This window comes from Vulpes lagopus, chromosome X (assembly GCF_018345385.1).
Source record: "Vulpes lagopus strain Blue_001 chromosome X, ASM1834538v1, whole genome shotgun sequence".
Taxonomy (NCBI): domain Eukaryota; kingdom Metazoa; phylum Chordata; class Mammalia; order Carnivora; family Canidae; genus Vulpes; species Vulpes lagopus.
This window is the reverse complement of record NC_054848.1, coordinates 82,608,638-82,631,318: the sequence shown is the minus strand read 5'-3', so window position 1 is coordinate 82,631,318 and position 22,681 is coordinate 82,608,638. Positions and strand designations below refer to the sequence as shown.

Here is a 22,681-nt window from a genome sequence, read left to right as displayed (position 1 = left end):
TCTTGGTTGCTAGGCAGCCTGTACTCTGCTTCAGACAAGAAAATAGACCTAAAACAAAGAATCTAGATCTTATAAAACAGCTTGTTTGGATGCATTTCCACCCCCACTTCGCAGTTGCCTAAGGTATACCTTCATAACCAAAGATTGAGAGAACGATGAGACAATTATCTTCACATTTCTGATAAACAAAACCTCCTTTTTCCTAAATTATTTTGCTACAATTTTGAAGGCAGCTGTTATAGCAGAATGAGCATATGATAAGGAGTTAGACACACTTGGGTTTAAATCCCAGGTTCCCACTTACTAGCTGTGTGTCCTTTTTGAGTCTCAGTTTTCTCATCTGTAAAATGGGTTAGTGATCAACATCTTCTAGGATTATTGCAAAGATTGAACAAAGTCACATATGTAAAGTAACTAGCAGAATGTCTGGCTCACAGCTCCCTCTCTTCCCACTTTTTCTTCCATTGGGCCAGAATGACCATATACTTATCATCTTAGTTAAAATCTCCTTTCAGCTCCCTATTCTTGAAATTTTGATTACTGGCAGAAAATCTCTCAATAGTTTCAGCTATCAAGATTATTTTGCTTTCAGAATTCCAAATGGTATTCTCTTAGATCCAATTATGTAGTGCATTGTTTGCTTGTCCCTGGGCTCCTGTTGTTTTTCCCCTATTCAGTCAACAGATCAACAATTATTTACTGAGCACCTGCCATGTGCCATACATTATATTGAACTCCAGATAAAACAGTAAACAAGACACGTTTCTTGTCAGTGGTGTGTTGGAGCCAGTTTACAAAAGCTGATTGTGTGCATCTTTTCCCAATTCTGTGTTTAGTGGCATCATATTGGTAGCTAGAAATCAGGCATTGGGAGTGTTTACACCACAGAAATTGGTAAATGATACAAGGAAGAGCTATTTTCCTTCTCATAGAGTTAAATATTTACTAGTGCATTGCTTGTTCCTGATCTTATTGGGTGTAAATTTTTGTGAGTGAGACAGTTAGTAAATGAATAAACAAATGAATGAAAAACATGGCTGTATTTCTCTCTTGCTCAATAACTTCCAGTGGAGTTGAAATTTCTACAGATAGGCTATATTGCCTATAGCAGTGGCTTGCAATCTCTTTTAATTTATGCCTTTACTTCTTTAAAAAGTAAAACCAGACTGTCAAAGTGATACGAGCATGTAGTTTTAAAAGTTAAGAAGTGCTAAAAAGTTTGCATCAACAACAAAACAGTCCCTAGGCTTCCCTCCTACCTTTCATCAGAAGCAACCACTTTCTTGACCTTTTAGCTCTTTATTCTGGCATTTACCTCTGGGTTTCTAAATACTGTACTGCTACTTGTCTGTCTCTCTCTCTCTCTGGTATCTCTTGATTAATTAATTTTATTTATTTTTTTATTGAGAGAGAGAGAAAATGGGGAGGGGCAGAGTGAGAAGGAGAGAAAATCTTTTTTTTTGTTTTTTTTTTTTTAAGGATTATTTGAGAGAGAGAGAGAAAGAGAAGGCGAGAGGGGGGCCAGAAGGAGAGGGAGAGAAGGTCTTAAGGAGACTCTGTGCTGAGCATGGTGCCTGATGCTTAGTTTGATCTCAGGACCCTGAGATCAGGGCTTGAGCCGAGAGTCGGATGCTTAACCAACTGCACCACACAGGCACCCCATGGAGAGAGAATCTTTAGCAGACTCCATGCCCAGTGTGGAGCCCAACTTGAGGATCAGTTTCACGACCCTGAGATCATGACCTGAGCCAGAACCAAGAGTCAGACGCTTAATGGACTGAGCCACCCAGGTGCCCTTTGATTAATCAATTTAGATATTATTTTTTGACTTTCTAATTATAGTTGAGGATCTTTAGCTCTTATATCCTTCCTTATATTCCTTCAAAGCTTCCTTATAGGTATGTCACAATTTTTAGTTAAATTCATATTTTATTTTTAATATTATACCTATCTAAATATCATTGATTGCTGATCCACATAGTATACTGTGGTAACAAATCATTCTACATGTAACATTTGATTTTTACTGGGATTAATAATTGCTTTGTTTTTAAATTTGTTTACCTTAATTTGAATTTCGAAGTCTTTCCACATTGATAGAGCTATAGAATTTTCACAGAACAATTTTATATATGGTAAAAACCCCTTATCAATTTCATTTGTTTTTTCTGAGGCTTTCCACCCACCTGTTCCAATATAAATTTATTGTTCTCTAAAGCTTCTGCAAAACTGTTATGATAAGATCTCCCTAATATCCTGGAAGGTCTCTTTCTAATATCCTGGAAGGTCTCTTTCTCTTTTTTCTCTGTGCTGAATCCATTATTCCATGAATCTTGTGACTTTTTTTTTGTCTACTCTTGTTTTGGTGGAGCACATTCTTTAGTGAGAAAGATACATGGAAGGTAAAGTTTTGAAATTTTGTATGTCTGAAAGTCATTATTCTATCTTCATGATTGATTGTTTGAGCATATAAATCTAGGTTAAAAAATCATTTTCTCTTGGGCACCTGGCTGTCTCAGTCAGAGGAGCATGCAACTCTGGATCTCAGTGTTGTGAGTTCGAGCCCCACACTGGGTATAGAGATTACTTAAAATCAATCAATCAAATAAAATAAAATCATTTTCCCTTAGCACTTTGAAGACATGGCATTCTGTCCTCTTATTTCCATTGTTGTCATTGACAACTCCAATGCCATTGCTATTCCTGAATCTTTGATGCAACCTCTTTACACTCTGCCCCTCCCCATCTCCCCCAGAAGCTTTTTTAAATTTATTTTTTAATAATTTTTAAAAAGATTTTATTTATTTACTCGTGAGACACACACACACACACACACACACACACACACACACACACACAGAAGGAGAGAGGCAGAGACACAGGCAGAGGGAGAAGCAGGCTGCCTGCAGGGAGCCTGATGTGGGACTCGATCCTGAGACTCCAGGATCATGTCTTGGAATGGTGCTAAACTACTGAGCCACCCAGGGATCCCCTCCTCCAGAAGCTTTTAAGACTATCTTGTTATTCCTGATGTTAGGAAATTTCATGATGATGTTTGGTCCTTGCCATATATTATGCAGGATCTATTATGGGGCCTTTCAATCTCGTTCCATCTGGGAAATGTTTGAATATTATTTATTTGATAATTTCCTCATCAGTACTGTCTTTGATCTCTCTAGAAATACTATTACTTGTTTATAGGATTATCTGGGTTGATTTTTTTTAACTTATTCATGAGAAACAGAGAGAGACAGAGACATAGGCAGAGGGAGAAGCAGGCTTCCTGCAGGGAGCCCAGTGTGGGACTTGATCTGGAGACCCCAGGATCGCACCCTGAGCCAAAGGCAGATGCTCAACCGCTGAGCCACCCAGGTGCCCCTAGGTTGATTTTGTCTAATTATTTATCTTGTATCATTCATGTCTTTGTTATAAGTTACTCTTCCTAAAAGAGTTTCTCAATTTTGCATTCTCATTTACCGATTTTTAAATTTTTTTCTATCACATTATTAATTTCCAAGAGATGGTTTTTGTGGTTTGACGATTCTTTTTTTTTTAAAAGGGATTTATTTATTTATTCATGAGAGACACAGAGAGAGAGGCAGAGACGTAGGCAGAGGGAGAAGCAGGCTCCCCACAGAAAGCCTGATGCAGGACTCGATCCCAAGACCCCAGGATCACCACCTGAGCCAAAGGCAGATGCTCAACTACTGAGCCCCCCAGGTGCCCTCCTGGTTTGACAATTTTGTTTTAATGGTATCCTGCTTTTGTTTTGTAAATATAGTTTTTTTCTCTTATTTCTCAGAAAATATTTATTGTACTTTCTTTTTTTTTTAATTGTACTTTCTTTGAAGTATTTTTCTGCTGTCTGTGTTTTTCTCCGTTTCTAATTTTCATGCTACTTTGTTTTGGTCTTTCTACTTCATTTTGGAAGCTTTCTCTCGTGATCCTGGTTGCCCGTATTTAAGAGTGAAGGTCTAAGAGACAGATTTGAAGGTGTATGTACATTGTGTGTTTGTTGAACAATGAGTTTCAGCATAGGGAAATTGGCTGGCCAGCTGGAGTTTTTTGGTCAACATCTGTAGATCTTGCTTCTTGGGCTACACTTTCTTCAGGGAAGAATGCTCCCATCTCCTTGGGAATCATAATCCTGGCTGTCACTATTCCAAAAATCTTGTTGGGGGAAGGAGACTGGGACTCTCATTGTTAAGTGTAAAGACTTTAACTTCATCACTCTTTTTTGTGGCATGCCTAACTTTTACCTTCTTTGAATTAGGTGTCCCAGCTCTGAATTGATTTAACCTGTTCCCAGCAGGGATCTGACTCTTCTCAATAGAGGTGGGGATGGCGGATGTCTAACTACTCCTTACAGGGACATTCAAAGAGCTGTTCCTTCTTTAAAGTTCTGCCTTACTCCTGCTTCTTCTATAGTACTTGGTGCCTTTAATTCCTGAGCCTTTCTGGAATTCTCAAGGGGGAAATCTACTTGTTGCTCACCAACATTCCTCTCTTCAGGTACTTGGGTTTAGTCGCTCCCCCCCATTCTGCTAAATCAGTTACCACTTTCCATCTTATTCTGTGGGTCAGAGTTACAGACATCCTCTATTACTAACAAATATGGAGGGTTGGTGTTTCTGTTCCTTGTTCTCCTTGTTTGGGAGTGATATTTGAGAGGAGGAGGAGAGTGAAGAAAAAAATTTGGATCTCACTATCCTCAATCAGGAAGCCATGAAGGAAAAAAGAGGTTACAGAAAAAGTTATTGGTGAGTCTAGCACAGTCAATTAATTTAGCAGTATTTATTAGGCTCAAATATAACACGGTAGTTAAGAGCATGGGCTTTGAAGGCAGAGTGCTGTACATTTACTTAAGCTCTCTGTATCTTCTTTTCATTATTTTAAGTTGGGAATAATAATAAGACCTATCTCATAGAATTATTGTGGGATTAGATAAGTTAGTATTCATAAAGAGCTTGCCTGGCACTTAAAAACCCCTTAATACATGTTTATGATTAGTCGTATTAATGTTCTTTTTATTATTACTATGGGCTATGCACTCTGCAGGTTATATCATGGAGAACAAAATAGAAATAAAGTCTTTCCCTCAATGAAGGCAAAAGTTTTACCATTTCAGGGTGCTAAGAACACTGAGTCTAAAATTGGGACTTTTAAGGGCTGGCTCAGTCAGTGGAGTGTGCAACTCTTGATCTTGGAGTTGTGAGTTCAGGCCCAACCTTGAGTGTAGAGATTACTTACAAATAAAAAATCTTAAAATAAAATAAAATACAACTGAGTGAAATAAGTCAATCGGAGGACAATCATCATATGGTTTCACTCATTCAGGGAATATAAGAAATAGTGAAAGGAGTTACAAGGGAAAGGAGAGAAAATGAGTGGGAAAAATTAGAGAGGGTGACAAAACATGAGAGACTCCTAAGTCTGGGAAACTAACAAAGAGGAGGCGGGCTGGGGGATGGGGTAACTGGGTGACGGGCACTGAGGAGGGCACTTGATGGGATAAGCACTGGGTGTTATATGTTGGAAAATCGAACTTCAATAAAAAATATATTTTAAAAATTGGGATTTTTACCTATTGCTCACAAATTCAAGACTGGGACAAGGTACTTGACCACTCTGCTTCCAAGGATGGTATTACTAGACTTCTGTGTTTCTCTTCTGAAGTACGAACAATAGCAGCTCTCAGGTATCCAGTGCTTACTCTGTACCAGGTAATTAACATAAATGGTCTCATCAGATCCTCAGATCAAGCCTACAAATCAGGCATTATTATCTCTACTCTATGGATGATGAAACTGAGGCTCGAGATAAGTTTTCCAAGGTAATACAGCTGGCAAGTGGCAGATTCCAACACTAATTTGCTACCAGAACCTGACCATTTAACCACGCATTAGGCTTTATTTTTTTTAAAGACTTTATTTGTTTACTCATAAGAGGCACAGAGAGAGAGGCAGAGACACAAGCGGAGAGAGAGAAGCAAGCTCCATGCAGGGAGCCCTATCGGGACTCGATCCCAGAACTCCGGGATTAAGCCCTGGGCAGAAGGCAGGCGCTCAACCGCTGAGCCACCCAGGTGTCCCCACACATTAGCCTTTTAAAAAATTACACCGTGTCCCATGTCCAATGCTTTATTCAAAGTAATATTCCTAAGTGACTAACACTTTTATTTGAATGGGGTTTTTAGATTGTTTTCCTCTAACATAGGAGGTGCTAGGGCATTATGAGGGCCCATGAAAAGAGAACAATAAATCAGAATGGGGAGATTGGGGAGTGGGAAGCCAAGGAAAATTTCCTGATTTAGTCTCAGGATGATTGGGCAAGGATTATCACTTTGTGACTTTAAATATTGACATCTGAAATAGATTCTGAAATAAAGCTTTAGTGCCTGCATCCCTTACTTTTGTTGTCTTCCCCATGCTTATTTTCACTGAAATTCTATTGGCTACAAATGCATATTGCTGGAACACACATTTGGAATAATTTTTCCAAATGTAACCTTACTTGCCTAAGCAAAGGAAATCCTCTGGATTTCTCAGCAAGCTCAGGGAAGACCTGAAGCTCCTGTAGTCATTGCTTTCTGTTACCTTAAATATGGGTGCCTGGCAGGGGGATAGTAGGCTGCAGGGGATGTGGTTAGTACTGAAGCATTCCAGGATAGGGTCCAGCAGACACTTGTCAGGAAAGGTTGACTGCAGCTTACAGTGGCTACAAATGTCTTTGTACATCATTCTATTAAGAAATAAAGGAATCCTTCCATAAAAATAAAGGTATTGTGTTTATGAGTATCATATCAAACAGGTTGGATAATGGCCGCCTCTTGGCTAAGTCCAAGGTTTGAGATCATGTATTATTGGAAGTAGTACCTTTAACAACAGGAATTTGATTACCATTTGGTTTCTCTATCCCTGCACGTGCCTGCCTTTTTGTTTAAAAGAGATGTTACCATCTTGTCCTTCAAATGCTGCTTTCCAACCCGAGTATGTTTCCATGTATGTTTCTAAGGACAAAACGCTGTGGAAGTCAGTTTTTGTGTCTTTCAAGCACAGTAAATCTGAACTGATGATAGTCAACTTAACAACAGCATGAACCATTAAATTGAACAAATTTGAAAATCGCTGCTCCTGGCCCAGACCTTGTTTTCTTGGATACCAAGCTCCACGAAGCCTAGGGTAGAGCTAGCTAAAGTCTCTGAATAACAAACAATCAATTGTCATTCATTTATTCATAATTCATTCAATCAGGTTCAGGTCTATACAGCAGGCAAAACTAATAGATTTGAGAGTCGGTTCACCAATCTGGGCTGTGATGTCAACAAGGTCAGCGCCTGAGGGAAATTCCTGCCAGTCCCTTTTTGCTTCTTTGGAGCTATAGCCAGAAGCTGGGACAAAGGTGGTGGAGAGGGCTTTCTTCCCTTGCTCCACCTTCTACCTCTTCATTCTCTCATTATTTGCAGTATCTGCAGCTGGAGACCTCTTGTGACCAATGCTAACAGAGTGTGTCTTTGACTTATGGGCAGCAGCAATTTCTACTGCCAAAGAGCACAGTGGGTGAAACAGCAACACAGACAAGCTGGAGCACAAATCCAAGCCCTCACAGCGAGAGCGGGCCATTCATTGTGACAGTTCTTTTGCAACCCAATGCTATCGCTATAGCTATGCTCCTTCCTTTAGCTTTAGGTCATTCTACTATATTTTTGTGGCTATGTGCGTGTGAACATGCACGCCCATTTGTGCACATGCGCACATGTGGTGTGTGCGTGTGTGTGTGTGTGCACGTGATGTGTGGTGGAGGATAGAGAATCCTGAAAAACAGGCTTCAGGTTTCAGTAGTCTTGGAAAGTTGCTGTCAGTCAGCACTAACAGGAGTCAATCCAAGAACATAAAGGGCAGCATAGCCTGGCCAGCTGAAAATCCTGTGAGACGGGTCAACTCTGAGGTGAGGGTGTCATTTTTAATAGCTTCAATTTTAACTTTTGGCTGTAGGTAGATGCAGTCTCTTTCCCAGAAGGCTCTGTGCCTTTCAAAACAGCATACTAGCATTTTCTCTGCTTTCAGGGGCTTGCTGCCTGTGTTTTGTTTTTTTTAACTCATTTGTTTTACTAGTATTGATTTTATACTCCACCTTCCAGCCTTAACTTATTGTCATAACCTATGAAAGCCCCAGAAAACAGGCAAGCTCTTGCAGAAATCCTGAAGACAATTAAATGGAGCATCTGAGAATGTCAAAAGGGAGAGTTAATGAAAGTCCCTTAAGAGAACCTCAGTGTGTGCTGGGCAACTAAGTGTGGATGCCTAGGTGGCAGCACATGCCATCTGTTCGCCATGCCTGTTTCTATGGTGCATATTAAGGCAGGGTGGTGGAGAGAGATCACTGAACAAATGCTCAGGGGACTGACGTGTTGCTTTCTGCCCTGCTCTTAGCTAACTCTGTTATCCGGGGCAAGGTTTTTGGCCTGAACAATTGGAAGCATGGAGCAACTCTAAACAAAAATGGGGGAAGAATCATTACAGATGAAGCAGGAAGATTTGAGGAGAAAACCAGGAGCTCGATTTGGGGTACATTGAAATTTAACATCCATGTAGAGATATCAGAGTAGGTAGTTGACTTATGAGTCTGGAATTTAGGAAACAGGTCTGTGCTGGAGGTATACATCTGAGATTGATGGCATAGATGTGGTACTTAAAACCATGAGACCAGAAGAGGTCCCCAATGGAGTGAGTGTTAATAGAAAAGAGGGCTAAGGATTGAGCTGTTTAATGCTCTCATGTTAAAAGATCAGAGATATGAAAAAAAACCTCATATACAGTCCGAACTGAAATGTCTGCAAGCTAAATTTGGTTCCTGAACTAGACCAAGTGCTGGGAGATTTCACAGGGGTTTACACCTAAAGAAGACCGCAGGTAACACCTACTTCAATAAAAAAAAGCTTAAAAAATGTAAAAAATTAAAAAAAGCTAAACTAAGAAACAAAAAACCTGGGTTCTAGTCCTGATTGTATGCCCAAGGGAGTGACCATGACAAATCACTTAACTACTCTGCATCTCCCTTTCCTGTTAAAAAGAAAGAGAAGTAGACCAGATGATCTCCAAGGTTTAGACCTTCGTGTTTCTAAACATTTTAGAGAGGAAGAAACTGAAGCCCAGAGAGAGGGACTAAGTGACTTGCCTAATATTCTGGCATTAGGAAGAGACCACAGGCCAGTGTGTCATCTTCTGTACTGTTGGTTTAAACCCTGTATGTATATTAGAATTACCTGGGGAGCTTTTAATAATACTGATTACTGGATCCCAAACCTAAAGTATCTCATTTTGTTGGTCTGGGTTGGGTTTGGCATTTGTATTTTTTTAAAGATATTATTTAATTATTTGAGAGAGAGAGAGAGTGAGCAAAGAGAAAATAGGAATGGGGGGAGGGGAAGCAGATGGAGAGAGAGAAACAGGCTCCTCATGGAGCAGGGAGCCAGATGATGCACAGGCTGGATCCCAGGACTCTAGAAGCTCACCCTCCTGAGCTGAAGGCAGACACTTAACTGACTGAGCCATCCAGGTGCCCTGGGCATTTGTATTTTTGACACTCCTTGGGTAGTTGAAAACCCTCTGCTCTACGTTAACCAGGCCTGGCAGTGTCTTGCTAGCTGCTACTACACCTCTCTGCATCTTGACTTGTATTTCCAACATGAAAATGATTCACTCTATTTTATTTTTATTTATTTTTCTTTTTTTATTTTTTTTGATTCACTCTATTTTAAACTCTTTTATTCAAATGAAGGTTATTACAGGAAGATAGCTTTTTAGACCTCATGAAACCAAAGTAGCAAGTATCAACTTTCTTTGAAGCTCAGTAAAATGGTATGACTATAGTTTTCTTGAACTCCATCCCAGAAGTGAAATGTTATGGAAAACCATGAAGCCATGGTCCGTGGGGGTGGGGGTGGTGGGGAGAAGGGAGGGATCATTCTCTCTTCCTCCCTACCTTTTTGGAAGAGATACAAGTTTGTTCCCAAACCAAATTTATTCGGTTAAGAAGCAGTGCATTAGGCTCAGTATTCCCATGCTGTTGCTTTTACTGTATTTATATAGCAGGCAGAGTCATGCTGTCCACCATAGAAGCCTTACTACTTTACAGTGGCTTCTCACCAAAGCTTTGTTGCTTTGGATACCAACAGGGTATAGGGTTTCTTAATTAAAACCCACATTCTCCATACATTACAATATTTGGCTCTGTATTTGGATGTGTGTGTGTGGGGGGGAAATATGTGTTTCAAACTGTATTCTAGTGTTCACTTTCTCTGGGGAGCATGTGTCTAGGAGAAGAGCCATTTTAGACTAAGACAGGACACAGACATGGGCTGTGGAGACACATTATTTACAGTCTTAACACACACACCTACCATTCTAGTAGTGCCAGCAAAATGATTTTACCATGCATAATGCACCAGTAATTAACCTGGCAAATTTCCTTTGAGTGACTCTTGTCTATTCTATACTTGTTTTTTTAGCGCCCTTTATAACTCTAAATCATTTTCTTAGTTTAGGAGCATAAAAATATATTGTGTATTACTTGGTTCGCTCATAAAATTGTCATATTCGATACATTTAAAGATGTGAAGGCCTGGGGGAGAAAAACAGAAAAATTCAGAGGAGAAACCAAGCAAGTCCTCAGAAACCATTGTTTTTTTTCCTCTGGGTCTTCATAGCTCTCCTCCACTCAGACGTGCAGCCTATAATAACGAACACAGGCTTAGAATACACTCTGAGATTGCTCTAGGGCAACTGGGACTCAAGATAATTGTAATTTTTAAAAATAGGTTTCACCATTGTTTGGAACCATCTACAATTCAATTTACTTTATCGCACAAGCCATGAATAATGCTCTGAAAGAAAATGGACCGGCTAGTGCTGCCAGCCTGGTTCAGCATTCCAGAAACATGCAGTTCTATGGATTCAACCAGTTGATAAGGACAGATTCAGATGGAAATGGAATTGCAGAATATGTAATCCTGGACACCAACTGGAAAGAATGGGAACTCTATAGTACTTATACCGTGGACATGGAAACGGAGCTGCTACAGTTCAGAGGGACCCCCATTCACTTCCCTGGTGACAGGCCCCCTCGAGCAGATGCAAAATGCTGGTTTGCTGAAGGGAAGATCTGTCGAGGAGGTAAGAAATGGAAAAATCACTGGTGGTCAATTGGGCACAGCGTGGGTTACCAGGGAACCTCTTCAAGAGACGGCAGATTTTAACATTTGAACACTCATAGAATGAGTCATTTGTGTTCAGGGGAGATAAACATCTTGGCATTCCAGGTAGTTAATTTAAAATAACGAGGACAATGAGAGGTACTTTGCAGCTTTGGATAATCACAATTTAAAAGTTACCCCCACTCATTTTCAAAAGGATCTCCCTATGAAGAGGAAGAGAAAGAGGAAGACATGAGTCTTCTCCTTGGTCTGTTGTCAACTATGACCCGTGATCATTTCCCCTGCTAGAAAGATCACCTTCCCTTGATATATCCAAATCCTGCCAGTCAGGTCCACCCACAGAAATACCATTTCTCTATCCTCTCTTCTCTGAATTCCCGTTGAACTAAAAATCTGTACCTTACAGCTTAGCACAAAATTGCTTTTCAATTGTTTCTTGTGTATTGATTGTGTCTCCCCCTCCCAAACATACTGCTCCTTGAGGGCAGGGACCATAGCTAATAATTCTTATGCCCCCCACTCCCCACAACCAACACAGTCTGCATCCAATAAGTACTTGCAGTTTGATTGATTGATGGAACTCCTCTAGCTTGAGGAAGAGTGAAAACTCCATCAAATCTCTTGAGAGCCAGAGGGCAGGGGAACTTTGGAAGGATCCATATTATTCCAATGCGAGCATATGCCACGCCCTTCTAACCAAATACATCTATTTGAAATGGACTTCAATTTCTAGTTTGCTTGACCGTGACATACCCAGGCTGCCTTTATATTAGCGTCCTCATATATTTCCTTCTGAAATCTTAGTAATCCATCCAAATGTTTAGGTTTTCTAGAGGCCAATTTACATCTCAATGAAACCCTAATTATCAAAATCAGACTCACCCTTGAAGGACAAGTGCTGTGTTTTCCATCTATTATATACGAGGTCTATGGGCTCCAGTGAAATTAAAAGGTCTTTTATTTTATGAAGGTGGCAGAATACTTACCCTTCACGGTGAGATAACATATTTATTCTCAAGAACTCTATTGCTATCCAACTTAAATTAAGGTTCTCAAAGTTTTTCATTCATGGACTTTTTCCTCCAAAGAAACACCCGGGTCAGCCTTAATTCGTGTGATTTGTTATTGTCAGAATGGTGAGTGGTTTTGCTTCAGAATGGCAAAATTGCTTTCTGTGTCCATAAAGTTAACAAGACATACTGTGCTGTAGAAAAATGGAATTAAGTTAGGTAGATGTGGCTTGATTTTACACTCACCAGAAAGCATGAGGAGCCGCTCCATGGTGCCCTTTATTTACAGCCTCTCTGATAATGCCATTCTTCCTCTTGCTCTCTACAGGCATCGACCCTGCCTTTGCTGTGATGGTCTGCCTTGCTTTGCTGATAGCCCTGCTGTCTGTTAATGGATTTGCTTACTTTATAAGGTACATTTTTGTTCTTTTTGTATACAAAAGTACAAGCGCATAATAGCCTTGTTAATATTTATTTCCAGGAAGTCATGTTTCAATACAATCTCCTCATTACATGACCCACTGATTTTCTGTTTTCCATAGCGATTTACCCTCCCTACTGGCTCCATTTAGAGTGAAGTGTTTTCCTGATGCCAAGAATAACTTCCTCAGCTGTGTTGTCAGTGTTGTTGTCTGTGAGTAGATCTGGCTCTCCCCACTATCATGAAATAAGAGAACTAGTCCTTTAGGGCCTGTGTACTCCCCATCTGTGCTTCCTTTTCCACTGGCAGAGCCTCCTCTACCCACTTTTTTCCCCAAATGGTTTGGACCAGTAGAACTAGAATTGGGATATGTTCACCAATTCCAAGAATTGGTCAGACTTTGGCTAGAATCCAAGAGTTGGGAATATGGCACCAGCTCACAGGATTGTAGAAGGGATTAAATAAAGTAGGTAAAACACCTAGTGTAATACCTGACTCATAGTAGGCGGTCAACAAGTGGTAAAGTCTCACCTACTTTCCAGGCACATGGGATTCTCCTGATGATTGTTGGGAGCCTCAAATCCTCACTTTGACACTCAGACCTTTTGCCTAGGGTATCATATTCCAGACTCGCACTGTTCTTCCTTGGACAAAAGCTATCCTGGCTAATCATCAATATCATCATTAACATCAAGTCTTTGTCTTTCTCCCTGAGATCCCATGACAGGTGACCAACTACTCTGATGAAAAAATTCAGGGTCAAGGACAAATGGCTGAAGATGGCTTAATATGATGTTCCTTTTTCATAATCTTTGCATTTTAATGGTGGAACCCTTCCCATATTAAGACAATTTGGGGGAAAGTAAAAATGAAAAGTGAAATCAGCTCTTCCCTCCCACTTTACTCTTTCCATCCTGCTAACCACACCTTTGTTATCTCTTTGTAAGAGTGATCCTGACAACAATATGACATGAACTTGGTGGGAAATAGAGTGGAGCTATTTTGGCAAGTTCTGAGAAAAAAAATGTCTAGAGTGTATTAGGCATCTGTGTAAATTTGGACAAGACACAAAACCTCTCTTGGCCAGAAGTTTCTCATTTGTAAAATGAAGGGATTGGATTAAGTGATCTTTAAGAGCCCTTCCAGCTCTGGTGTTCTAACAAGTCTGTGAAATCCTGGCTTGAAACTCTAACAGGTGGTACTCTTAGTATTTGGTATATTGACATCACTGCAAAAACCCACTATTATTATTCAATCTCCTCATTCCAAACTTGATAAAGCCATTCAGAGTGGTGTGTAGCTTGTGAATTGCTAGAACACACTTGACAAAGGTGTTCATTCAAAGGAAGTTTTTCTTTTAATTTATGTGACTGTGACATATTCCTGCTCAGAATAGAAATTTAATGTGTTGAGTTTAGCTGCTGCCAAAGACCGAAGTATTGAATTAACATCATGAGATGCTTAGTGCAAATAAATGCCATCCAGTCGGAAAGCTCCCCTCACTAGGGAGATTTGAAGAGTAATCGGCTCTGGCTACCTACTGCCAAAACATCCCATGGCAAGGTCAAAAATGGAGTCACTCAGATGCTTTAGGTGACTTGTCAACCTCCCACCTCACCCCCATGCCTAGTGTCACTGGTCTTTCCCAGGGAACAGACTGGTTCCTTCAGCTTAGAGTGAACTCAATCTGCAATTCTTGGGAAGGCAAGGGGGAAAAGTTTGAAAAATCATGAGGGGGCCGGTGTTTGGAGTTTGTGGGCTGAAGGGCCAAAAGACTGGAGAGGGAAATGAATGGAGAGGAAAATTGAGTCTGAGACAATTCGTACTTCAAGTGGTCACTGAAAACTCAGAGATGGGAGAGAGGCACATCATTTCCCAGAGTCACTTGGTCCTTGGTTCTTCAGCTAACAAAGCACAAAAGATGTCCTCTCTTTGCTGCCTGCCTCCCTCTCTGCCCACCATGACTGCAATCAGAAGAAATGAGCGTCTGATGAGTTTCTGTAATAGATGGTGATTACTTGTAGGAGAGTGACTCTCTGTTCCTTCCTTTTCTCTGTGTTTTGATTGTTTAAATTTTTTTTTTCCAGAAAGAAAGATGTGCAAAGAGCCCAACCACCCCAAAACAAAGGATTCTTTGAACTCCTCCTTTCTCCCTACTCTGAACCAGATTGCCTTGCCTTTCTATAAAGCTCTCCAGGGTTTTGTAAGACTAATGATGATAATGATAATAATGAACTCTTATACTTTCATGGTGCTTCATGCTTTTCAGACCACTTTCACATATATTATCTCATTTGATTTTCAAAACAACTCTATAAAACGGGTAACACAGGAACCATTATCCTGCTTGACAGATGAGGACACAAGGGCACAAAGAAGTTAAATTATTTATCTAAGGTCATCTGGCTAATTAATGACAGAATCCGCGCTACACCCCAGGTCTCTGGATTGGGAATCCAGTTCTCATTCTACTAGAGTGTGTTCTGTAGCATGGTTATTTTCACAGGTGTGCCTGCTTTAAGACAATTCACTACACATATGAGACAGAGAAGTTGGGGAGTGATACTTTACTTTGCCAAAAGATTCATGCACTCTACCCAAGAATTCACTACAGGGCTCTTTTAATTTTCTCTGCAGGGCAGCAGCTCCCACAGTGATAAGGGACATATTTGTTGGCAGACAATTAGAAACACATTAATTGTTTGTTTACAAACCAGTGGAATCACTGAGACAAACGCACTGTGTTGCTGGTGCTTAAAGCTACAGTGACATCGCAGGCTTCCTTAGAGCAACTTGACAAAGCATTTTGATTCAGTGGTTGTTTTCCCTACTCTGGCACTGGCTTTAATACATTCCACAGGATGACCATTAAGGGGTTATGGAAAAAGCTAAGCCAAACTGTAGCTGTCAGAGCCCCCAAGACAAAATAGAACAAAACAACTACACAGACTAAATCCAAGGTATCCTTCAGGTCCTCAAGTTGCCTGGTCAGCTCAACTGAGATGACCTACCTGGCTGTGTGGGGAGACACTATAAACTTCTATGTGTCTAGTAATTGATTTGTAGGAAATTATTACATTCGCTGCAAATTAATGGGCATGTTTGAAGAGAATCAGGTTTACACCATATCTGTGTAATGCTGAGACAAGAGACCTATTCAGTAAAAGAGAAAAAAGAAAAACACAGTCAGCCCACTTGTTTGGAATCATGTAAACAAAGCAACCAACTGATTGAATTTTTCCACTTTTCAACCTGTTGCTTTGGCAACGCAGAGATGCAACTTTGCAAGACAACTGGTCTTATGGGCAGAAATCTGGGCCCACAGCCAGGGACCAAGGATTTGAGTCCCAGCTCTGCCTCAGGCTAGGGCATCTCACAATATGTTTAATTTTGTTTTGTTTCTTTAATGTGTTTTTGTGTCTCTAAAATGGAGATTAATGATTCTTGGCCTGGGTATTATTAGAAGATATACTGTGGCATAAGAGAAAGGATGTTGAGTTTTTTGCAAGTATTATGAGATGCTGTTCTGAATGTGCTCTTGATGTGGGATCACTACTTTATGGGTCTGGGTCTGACTTACTGTCCCCATGCAGCATCTTCACCCTTCCCTTTGCATGCCTCTTCAATGGCATCTTCATTTTTTTCTTTTGGTCTTTGTAACTCTGCAAGTCATGAGACCCAGGGTTGCTGTTTCTCTTTGCTGTGGGTACTAAGGTAAAGATCTATCTGTGGTCACTCTCTCCATTATCTTGTATATTTAAAAACTTCTATTGTGATGGCAAATTTATCCTGGGTTGGTAAAATACCCAGCCACAAGTGACCCTCTGATTTTACATTTGTTTCAGGCGTCGTATAAATAAGATCCAGTTGATTAAGGGACTCAACAGACTTCTACTGACTTTGGAGGATGTGACCTTTATCAACCCCCACCTTGGCAGTAAGGTAAGAAGCATCCTCTTTTCTTGCTGCACTCTCTGATATGGTATCCACTGGCCAAAATTGACTACTGAGCACTTAACATGTGGCGAGTCTGGAGGCACCTGGGTGGCTCAGTCAATTAAGCATCCAACTCTTGATGTCAGCTCAGGTCATAATCTCAGCATGGTGAGATGGAGCCCTGTGTTGGGCTCTGCATTCAGTGGGGAGTCTGCTTGAGGATTCTCTTTCTCTCTTTCTTCCCCTCCCCCCACTCATGCTCGCTCGCGCTCTCTCTCTCTCTCTCTCTCTCTCTCTCTCTCTCTCACACACACACATAAATAAATCTTTATTTTAAAAAATTATTTCACACACACACACACATATTGTATAAGTAGGGGGGAGGAATGGAAGGAGAAGCAGACTCCCTGCTGAGCAGGGAGCCCCATACAGAGCTTGATCCCAGGATACCAGGATTATGACATGAGCTGAAGGCAGATGCTTAAGGGACTGAGCTATCCAGGCACCCCTAAATAAATCTTAAAAAAACAACATGTGACGAGTCAGAATTGAGATGTGCTGTAAGAGTAAAATACACACTGGATTTAGGGGTGTATATATAAGATATAAGATATCTCATATATATGTATATATAACATATAAGATATCTCATGAAATTAAAAAAATATATTAATTACATGTCAAAATGATAATACTTTGGATATAGTGGGTTAAATAAAATGTATCATTAAAATTACTCTCACCTGGTTTTTACTTTATTTAACATGACTACTAGAAAGCTCAAAGTGTGTATGTGGCTGAGGTTACATTTCTAGTATATAGTGCTTAGAACAGTTTTGTGGAAGTGATGCAGTGCACTTTGAGCAATAGTGTAGCTTTGACTTCATGTAGCTGTTCTTTAGTATATATGAGTACAGCATTTGATTGCTAGTTCCTCAAGGGCAGAGGTACATTATGTCAGCCCATAGCACCTGACCTAGTGCTGATAGTATAATAGGTGCTCATAAAAGTTTGGTGAGTGAATCAACGAGTGAAAGACAGTTGAATGTCCCTGGAGGTTCTGTTCAGATTGTGATAGTGTTGCAACTGGTGCTCTTCACTGTATGCCCATTACTACGTTCTGGCCCTGGGCTAGGCTTTGTGAGAGATGACATGTCTTTCCTGCCTTCAAAGAGATTACAATTAAATCAGAGAGCCAAATCACACCACACAAGAGAGCTGAGAGCTGCCATATTGCACCAAAGACACTAGATGTACGGTAAACTTCAGAGGAGATGTATCAGTGGAAGAAGGGTTTTGTTTTGTTTTGTTTTGTTTTTTGTATATTTTTAAATTGGAGTTCTATTTGCCAACATATAGCATAACATCCAGTGCTCATCCCATCAAGTGCCCCCTTCAGTGCCCATCACCCAGTTACCCCATCCTCCCGCCCACCTCCTTTTCCACTACCCCTTGTTCGGGAAGAAGGTTTTTTTAAGACACCTGGCACCAAAGCTGGGTCTTAAACAAGGATGGATAGGACTTGTCTGGATCACAGGTCATAAACTAGTAACCACTTTTGTTTGATCCTTAGAGTTATAAAAAATAGTAGGCAGAATTTTGAAATTGGGAGATTATACATAAAAATCTGGATTTATGGGTATTTTTTAAAGGTTGGAACATCCATAAGCTTTGGGTATCGTCATGGCAATCGGTCTGTATTCAGTAGTAGTTGCCCTTTTTGGAAGGCAAGCTCTCTGCAGTTTGACACAGTCCCCATCATTCTCTACTGTCTTATACTCAGCCTATGTTACTAATTTATATTTATCTTCTGGACCCCTGTAAGCAGAGAAAACAGCATAAACAAAAGCTGGGAAAAAAGACAGTATGGGGAAGAGTTTTGTCAACTGTAACTAGTAATGAGAGAGTACGCCTCTCTGTGCCTAGTCTATGTGGCCAAAATAAAGACATTAGTTTTTGCAAATTCGGGTATAGTGATTGTGAGATATAAGGAGAGAATTCAGACACATCGTATTATCCCCTGTGTGCTGGTTGCTTTTGCTAAACCAGTGTACCAGATCTGAGAATTAATGATCTCTGTGACCAAACTGATCACTAAATGAAAAGTATACTTGAACTAGTTGGCTGGGTGACAATGGGTTTACATGGCAATACTCTGGGCAGTTGGAAACAGATGAAATATTCACCTATTCAATTTAATTCTCAATTCCAACCCTAACTCTTATTTGTTTAAATCATAAAAATTTTTTTTTTGTAAGGTTCATATCATGTTCCTGGAAATGTACTGCTGAATGCCAAAATTATCACTGTGGCTAAAAGCTACATTCCACTCTCATACCATAAAAATGTATTGATGTTATTCTCTATTTTTAAAGCCACCAGAGGACCCTGGACTCAGTGGTAGAATTTGTCTGGATTTGCCATACCCTATATGCCTTGTATGAGCTTTCCCACCTTAATCAGAAGGGGTAGATACAGAAGTGCAAGCTCTGAAGCAATCCCAATATATAACCCAATACTGGGAAAGCAAGTGTTTAATCCCATGACATTTTATCCAGAAATGGGTAATAAGTAGTAAAAACAGATAATTAGAAGTTGCTGTTCAAATGTGGCAATGTTTACTAAAGTTTTGGTTAAGAGCAATAAATCTGTTTTTAAAATTCCTACTCCTGTGGTGGTGTCCATGTTAAAATGACAGTTCATCTCAATTGCCTACATGTTTTGGTTCTCAAGTGTCAAAACAAACAAGGACAGATCGATATTGGGCTGAATTAGCCACCTCTTTGTATAGGCCTTGCACTAGTCCAGTTAAGTCTGTAAAAGCTCCACCTGTGCCTTCTCTCTTTCCTACTGAAACACAAAACGTGTTGGGGTTTTGTACTGCATCTCACAAAATCACTATAAATAACAGACAGTGCTACTTTCAGATGAACAAAGTGCCTAAATTAAAAAAAAAAACTTGTTCGTGATGATATATCCTTTCTTTAACTTGTGCATAAATTTTGATATAATGAGAGTAAAAAAATACCCCAATAATCAGCACCTTTTACTGTATGAGTAAGAAAAATGAAAAGCAACAGGGATTGATAGCTTTATAGAGAATGTCTCTTTTATTTTTTTACTATTTTGGCCCAGGTGGGAAAGGATGGCATTATTCTAGAACATAGCTCTTGGCCTCCATATCCCTTTTGGCATTTGGCTGGTATCAGAGTTTCTGATGGGAAAAGGTAGGGGAAGTGTACGTTTTCCTTAATTGCTGTGTAGTCACAAACTTGCAGCTGGCTGTATCTAATCAGTCAAGAAGCCAAGCCAAGAATTCCATCCAAATGGAATGTCTGAAAGTGTAAACTCTTGGTGAATATAAAATTAATTCAGTCTAGAAAAATTGGCAGGTCAGTAGAAGTCAGGTCAAGAGAGGAAGTTTTTAGAAGAAAGTAAAGCTGAAGCCCAAATGTTTGTGGATTTTGGCAGATTCTCTTGCTTTTTCCTGTGCCCCTTCATGGAGAGGCCTATGTCTCAATATACAGATTTAGGTGCGCCTGCTGAGATATGAAAATAAAGAATGAAAGAGAAGTAGATTCCTCCCTGTCCTAGCTTTGTTGAGGAGAGTTCGGGTTTATGCAGGGGTTATGTGAAGAGTCAAGTTTTACATCTTGTCTGAATCATGAGCTGTTGAGATTTCAACACATTAGAAGTTAGGTGTAGTTTACTATTGCCTTGGAACTTCATGATAGGCTGGTCTTGGTGGACTGAACTTAACTCAGGGCTAAAGCAACTAGTGATCTTCAGCTTATCAAAGATCATTAAGAGCAGAGTATGTGAAGGTACTTAAGATTCATTTTTACTGGCAGGCAAGAGTGAAACTGAGCCTGATGTGTTAGAAAAAATCACAAGACCAGGAATTATGACATCCACATTCTTCGTCCAGTTCCTATATCCATCATGAGGTCTCTGTTTCCTTGTTGTAAAATGGGGGTGTTAGAGTTGAAGGGGGTGGGGGCTAGCCTAGATTATACAAAATGTAATTGCTAGCTCTGAATGGCTATAATTCCAAGAAAGGCACATTTGGGGACATGGAAGAGAATATGAGGAACCTGTTGATTTATGATTTCTTCACATGAAATAGGCTTGCTGGTTTAGTTGAAGATAAAGATGTTTGATTTTAGGGGCACCTGGGTGGCTCAGTCAGTTTAAGCGACTGCCTTCAGCTTGGGTCATGATCCCAGGGTCCTGGGATTGAGCGCTGTGTTGGGCTTCCTGATCAGTGGAGAGCCTGCTTCTCCCACTGTTTGTGCACTCTCTCTTGATCACTCTCTCTCTCTCTCTCTCTCAAATAAATAAAAAATAAAATCTTAAAAAAAAGATATTCAATTTTAAAGGTTACTACAGATTGCAGATAACTCTTCCTTTTGTCATTCAGTGATGTACTTCCTGGTCCTATTTTACCAGATTTGTGTGTACAAGTTAACAAATCAAGGAATAAAGAACTTGGCCTATTTAAGCATCAGACTCATAAATCATGAGCAGACGATCTACTCACTCTCTACTATCTTATTGCCTTCCGGGATACTTTCTGCCATTAATCTTGCCTGTACAAAGAAGGCTGCCTTTCAAGATGGTGTAACAAAAGGAGCCGGGTCTGAGAGCCAGAAGGGCAGGATTATGTGCTAGTTCTGCTATTGATTTTTTTCAAAATGTTAGATGATTATGTTCTTATTTTTGTCTATAGAACGAAGGTCCCAGATTAAATTATGACTGGTGCTCTTTCTTGCCTACCCCCAAATCTTTGATTTTTTAAAAAAGATTTCTTAGTTTTTCATTTGAAAGAGAGAGAAAGAGTGAGTGAGCATGAGCAGGGGTGAAGGAGGGGGGCTTCACAGGGAGAGGGAGGAGCAGACTCCCCGCTGGGCAGGGAGCCCAATGTGGGGATCAATCCGAGGAACCCAGAATCATGACCTGAGGTGAAAGCAGACCCTTCACCTACTAAGCCACTCAGGTGCCCTCCAAATCACTGATTCTAATCCTTTTTACGGGATGGAGGTACCTGCGAATATTTACTTTTCTTTTGTGGTATATGGAGGTGAAGCATGATAGAAATCCTAGCCTAAAAAAATTGTTCTGGGGGATAGGCAAAATTAATTTCATGTTTACAAAGCTCAATTCCTATAGTTACTCTCTGAGGAAAAAAAAAGCCAGATAAGAACAGTATCTTTACCATAGTTCAATGCCTTGTCCTAAATCATGAGAATTTTGTTTATAACCTTTTTTTCCCCAATCCTTTCACAGAGAGGAAGTCGTGCCAGTGTAAGCTTCCAAATCACCTCAGAAGTCCAAAGTGGGAGGTCCCCAAGGCTCTCTTTTTCCTCAGGGAGTCTAACTCCAGCTACCTATGAAAACTCCAACATAGCAATTTATGAGGTAGGATATCCAACAGCTATCTAATCTGCTGCCTTCTCAGGTTTTAAAATGAGACAGTGATTTAGGAGTTAGTCTTTGGGTAAAAATATTGAAGCTTTTGGTAAGTCCTTCCAGTTCTTTTTGTTCATTATCCACCCATGGACTTGTTTAGCTGAACTTTTCGACAAAGATTTTCCTCAATTGATCTACTTATAATTTCATTGGTCTTTCAACTCCATCTGTGTACTGTGTACGTGAAAAAAAAGTCGATGGAGCCAAACACTTAACCATGTCACACATTCTAGAAGATAATGGGTATAATAATAGAAGAAATGATTCCTGAGTCATGTGTTTGTGATGGAATGTCTAGAAACATGTTTTTGTAGAGTGGCATTTTGGGCAAACCCTTCCCTTCAAATTCTAGTTGTTCTTCCTAAACCTGTTATCCTCTGATCTTACTGAAGTCTTTTAAAATTATTCATTTCTTTTCTTTTTTTTCCCTTAGCCTGTAACAGGTGATCTTATACTGTGTAAAATAGAATGAAAAATTTTTTTCACTTAAGTTTCTGTCTTTCAAGCTTTAAGAGGCCAACCCTGACCCCTTGTTCTAAGATACTGGAATTTGGCAATCAGAACAAATCTTGCAACAGTTGGAGGGATGAACTGTTTCTTCTCAGCAGGAAAGAGTTAAGCAGGGGGTAA

General features: G+C 40.1%; 1 protein-coding gene across 1 annotated transcript in view; it reads left to right on the top strand.

Annotated features, from left to right (window-relative positions):
• GUCY2F (guanylate cyclase 2F, retinal) overlaps positions 1 to 22,681 on the top strand; it is a 94,968-nt gene that overhangs the window by 12,603 nt on the left and 59,684 nt on the right. Inside the window, exons 3-6 of the mRNA XM_041741930.1 lie at positions 10,820 to 11,174; positions 12,554 to 12,638; positions 16,492 to 16,588; positions 21,869 to 22,000. Coding sequence (XP_041597864.1) covers positions 10,820 to 11,174; positions 12,554 to 12,638; positions 16,492 to 16,588; positions 21,869 to 22,000 — 669 coding nt within the window. The remainder of the gene's footprint in view (positions 1 to 10,819; positions 11,175 to 12,553; positions 12,639 to 16,491; positions 16,589 to 21,868; positions 22,001 to 22,681) is intronic.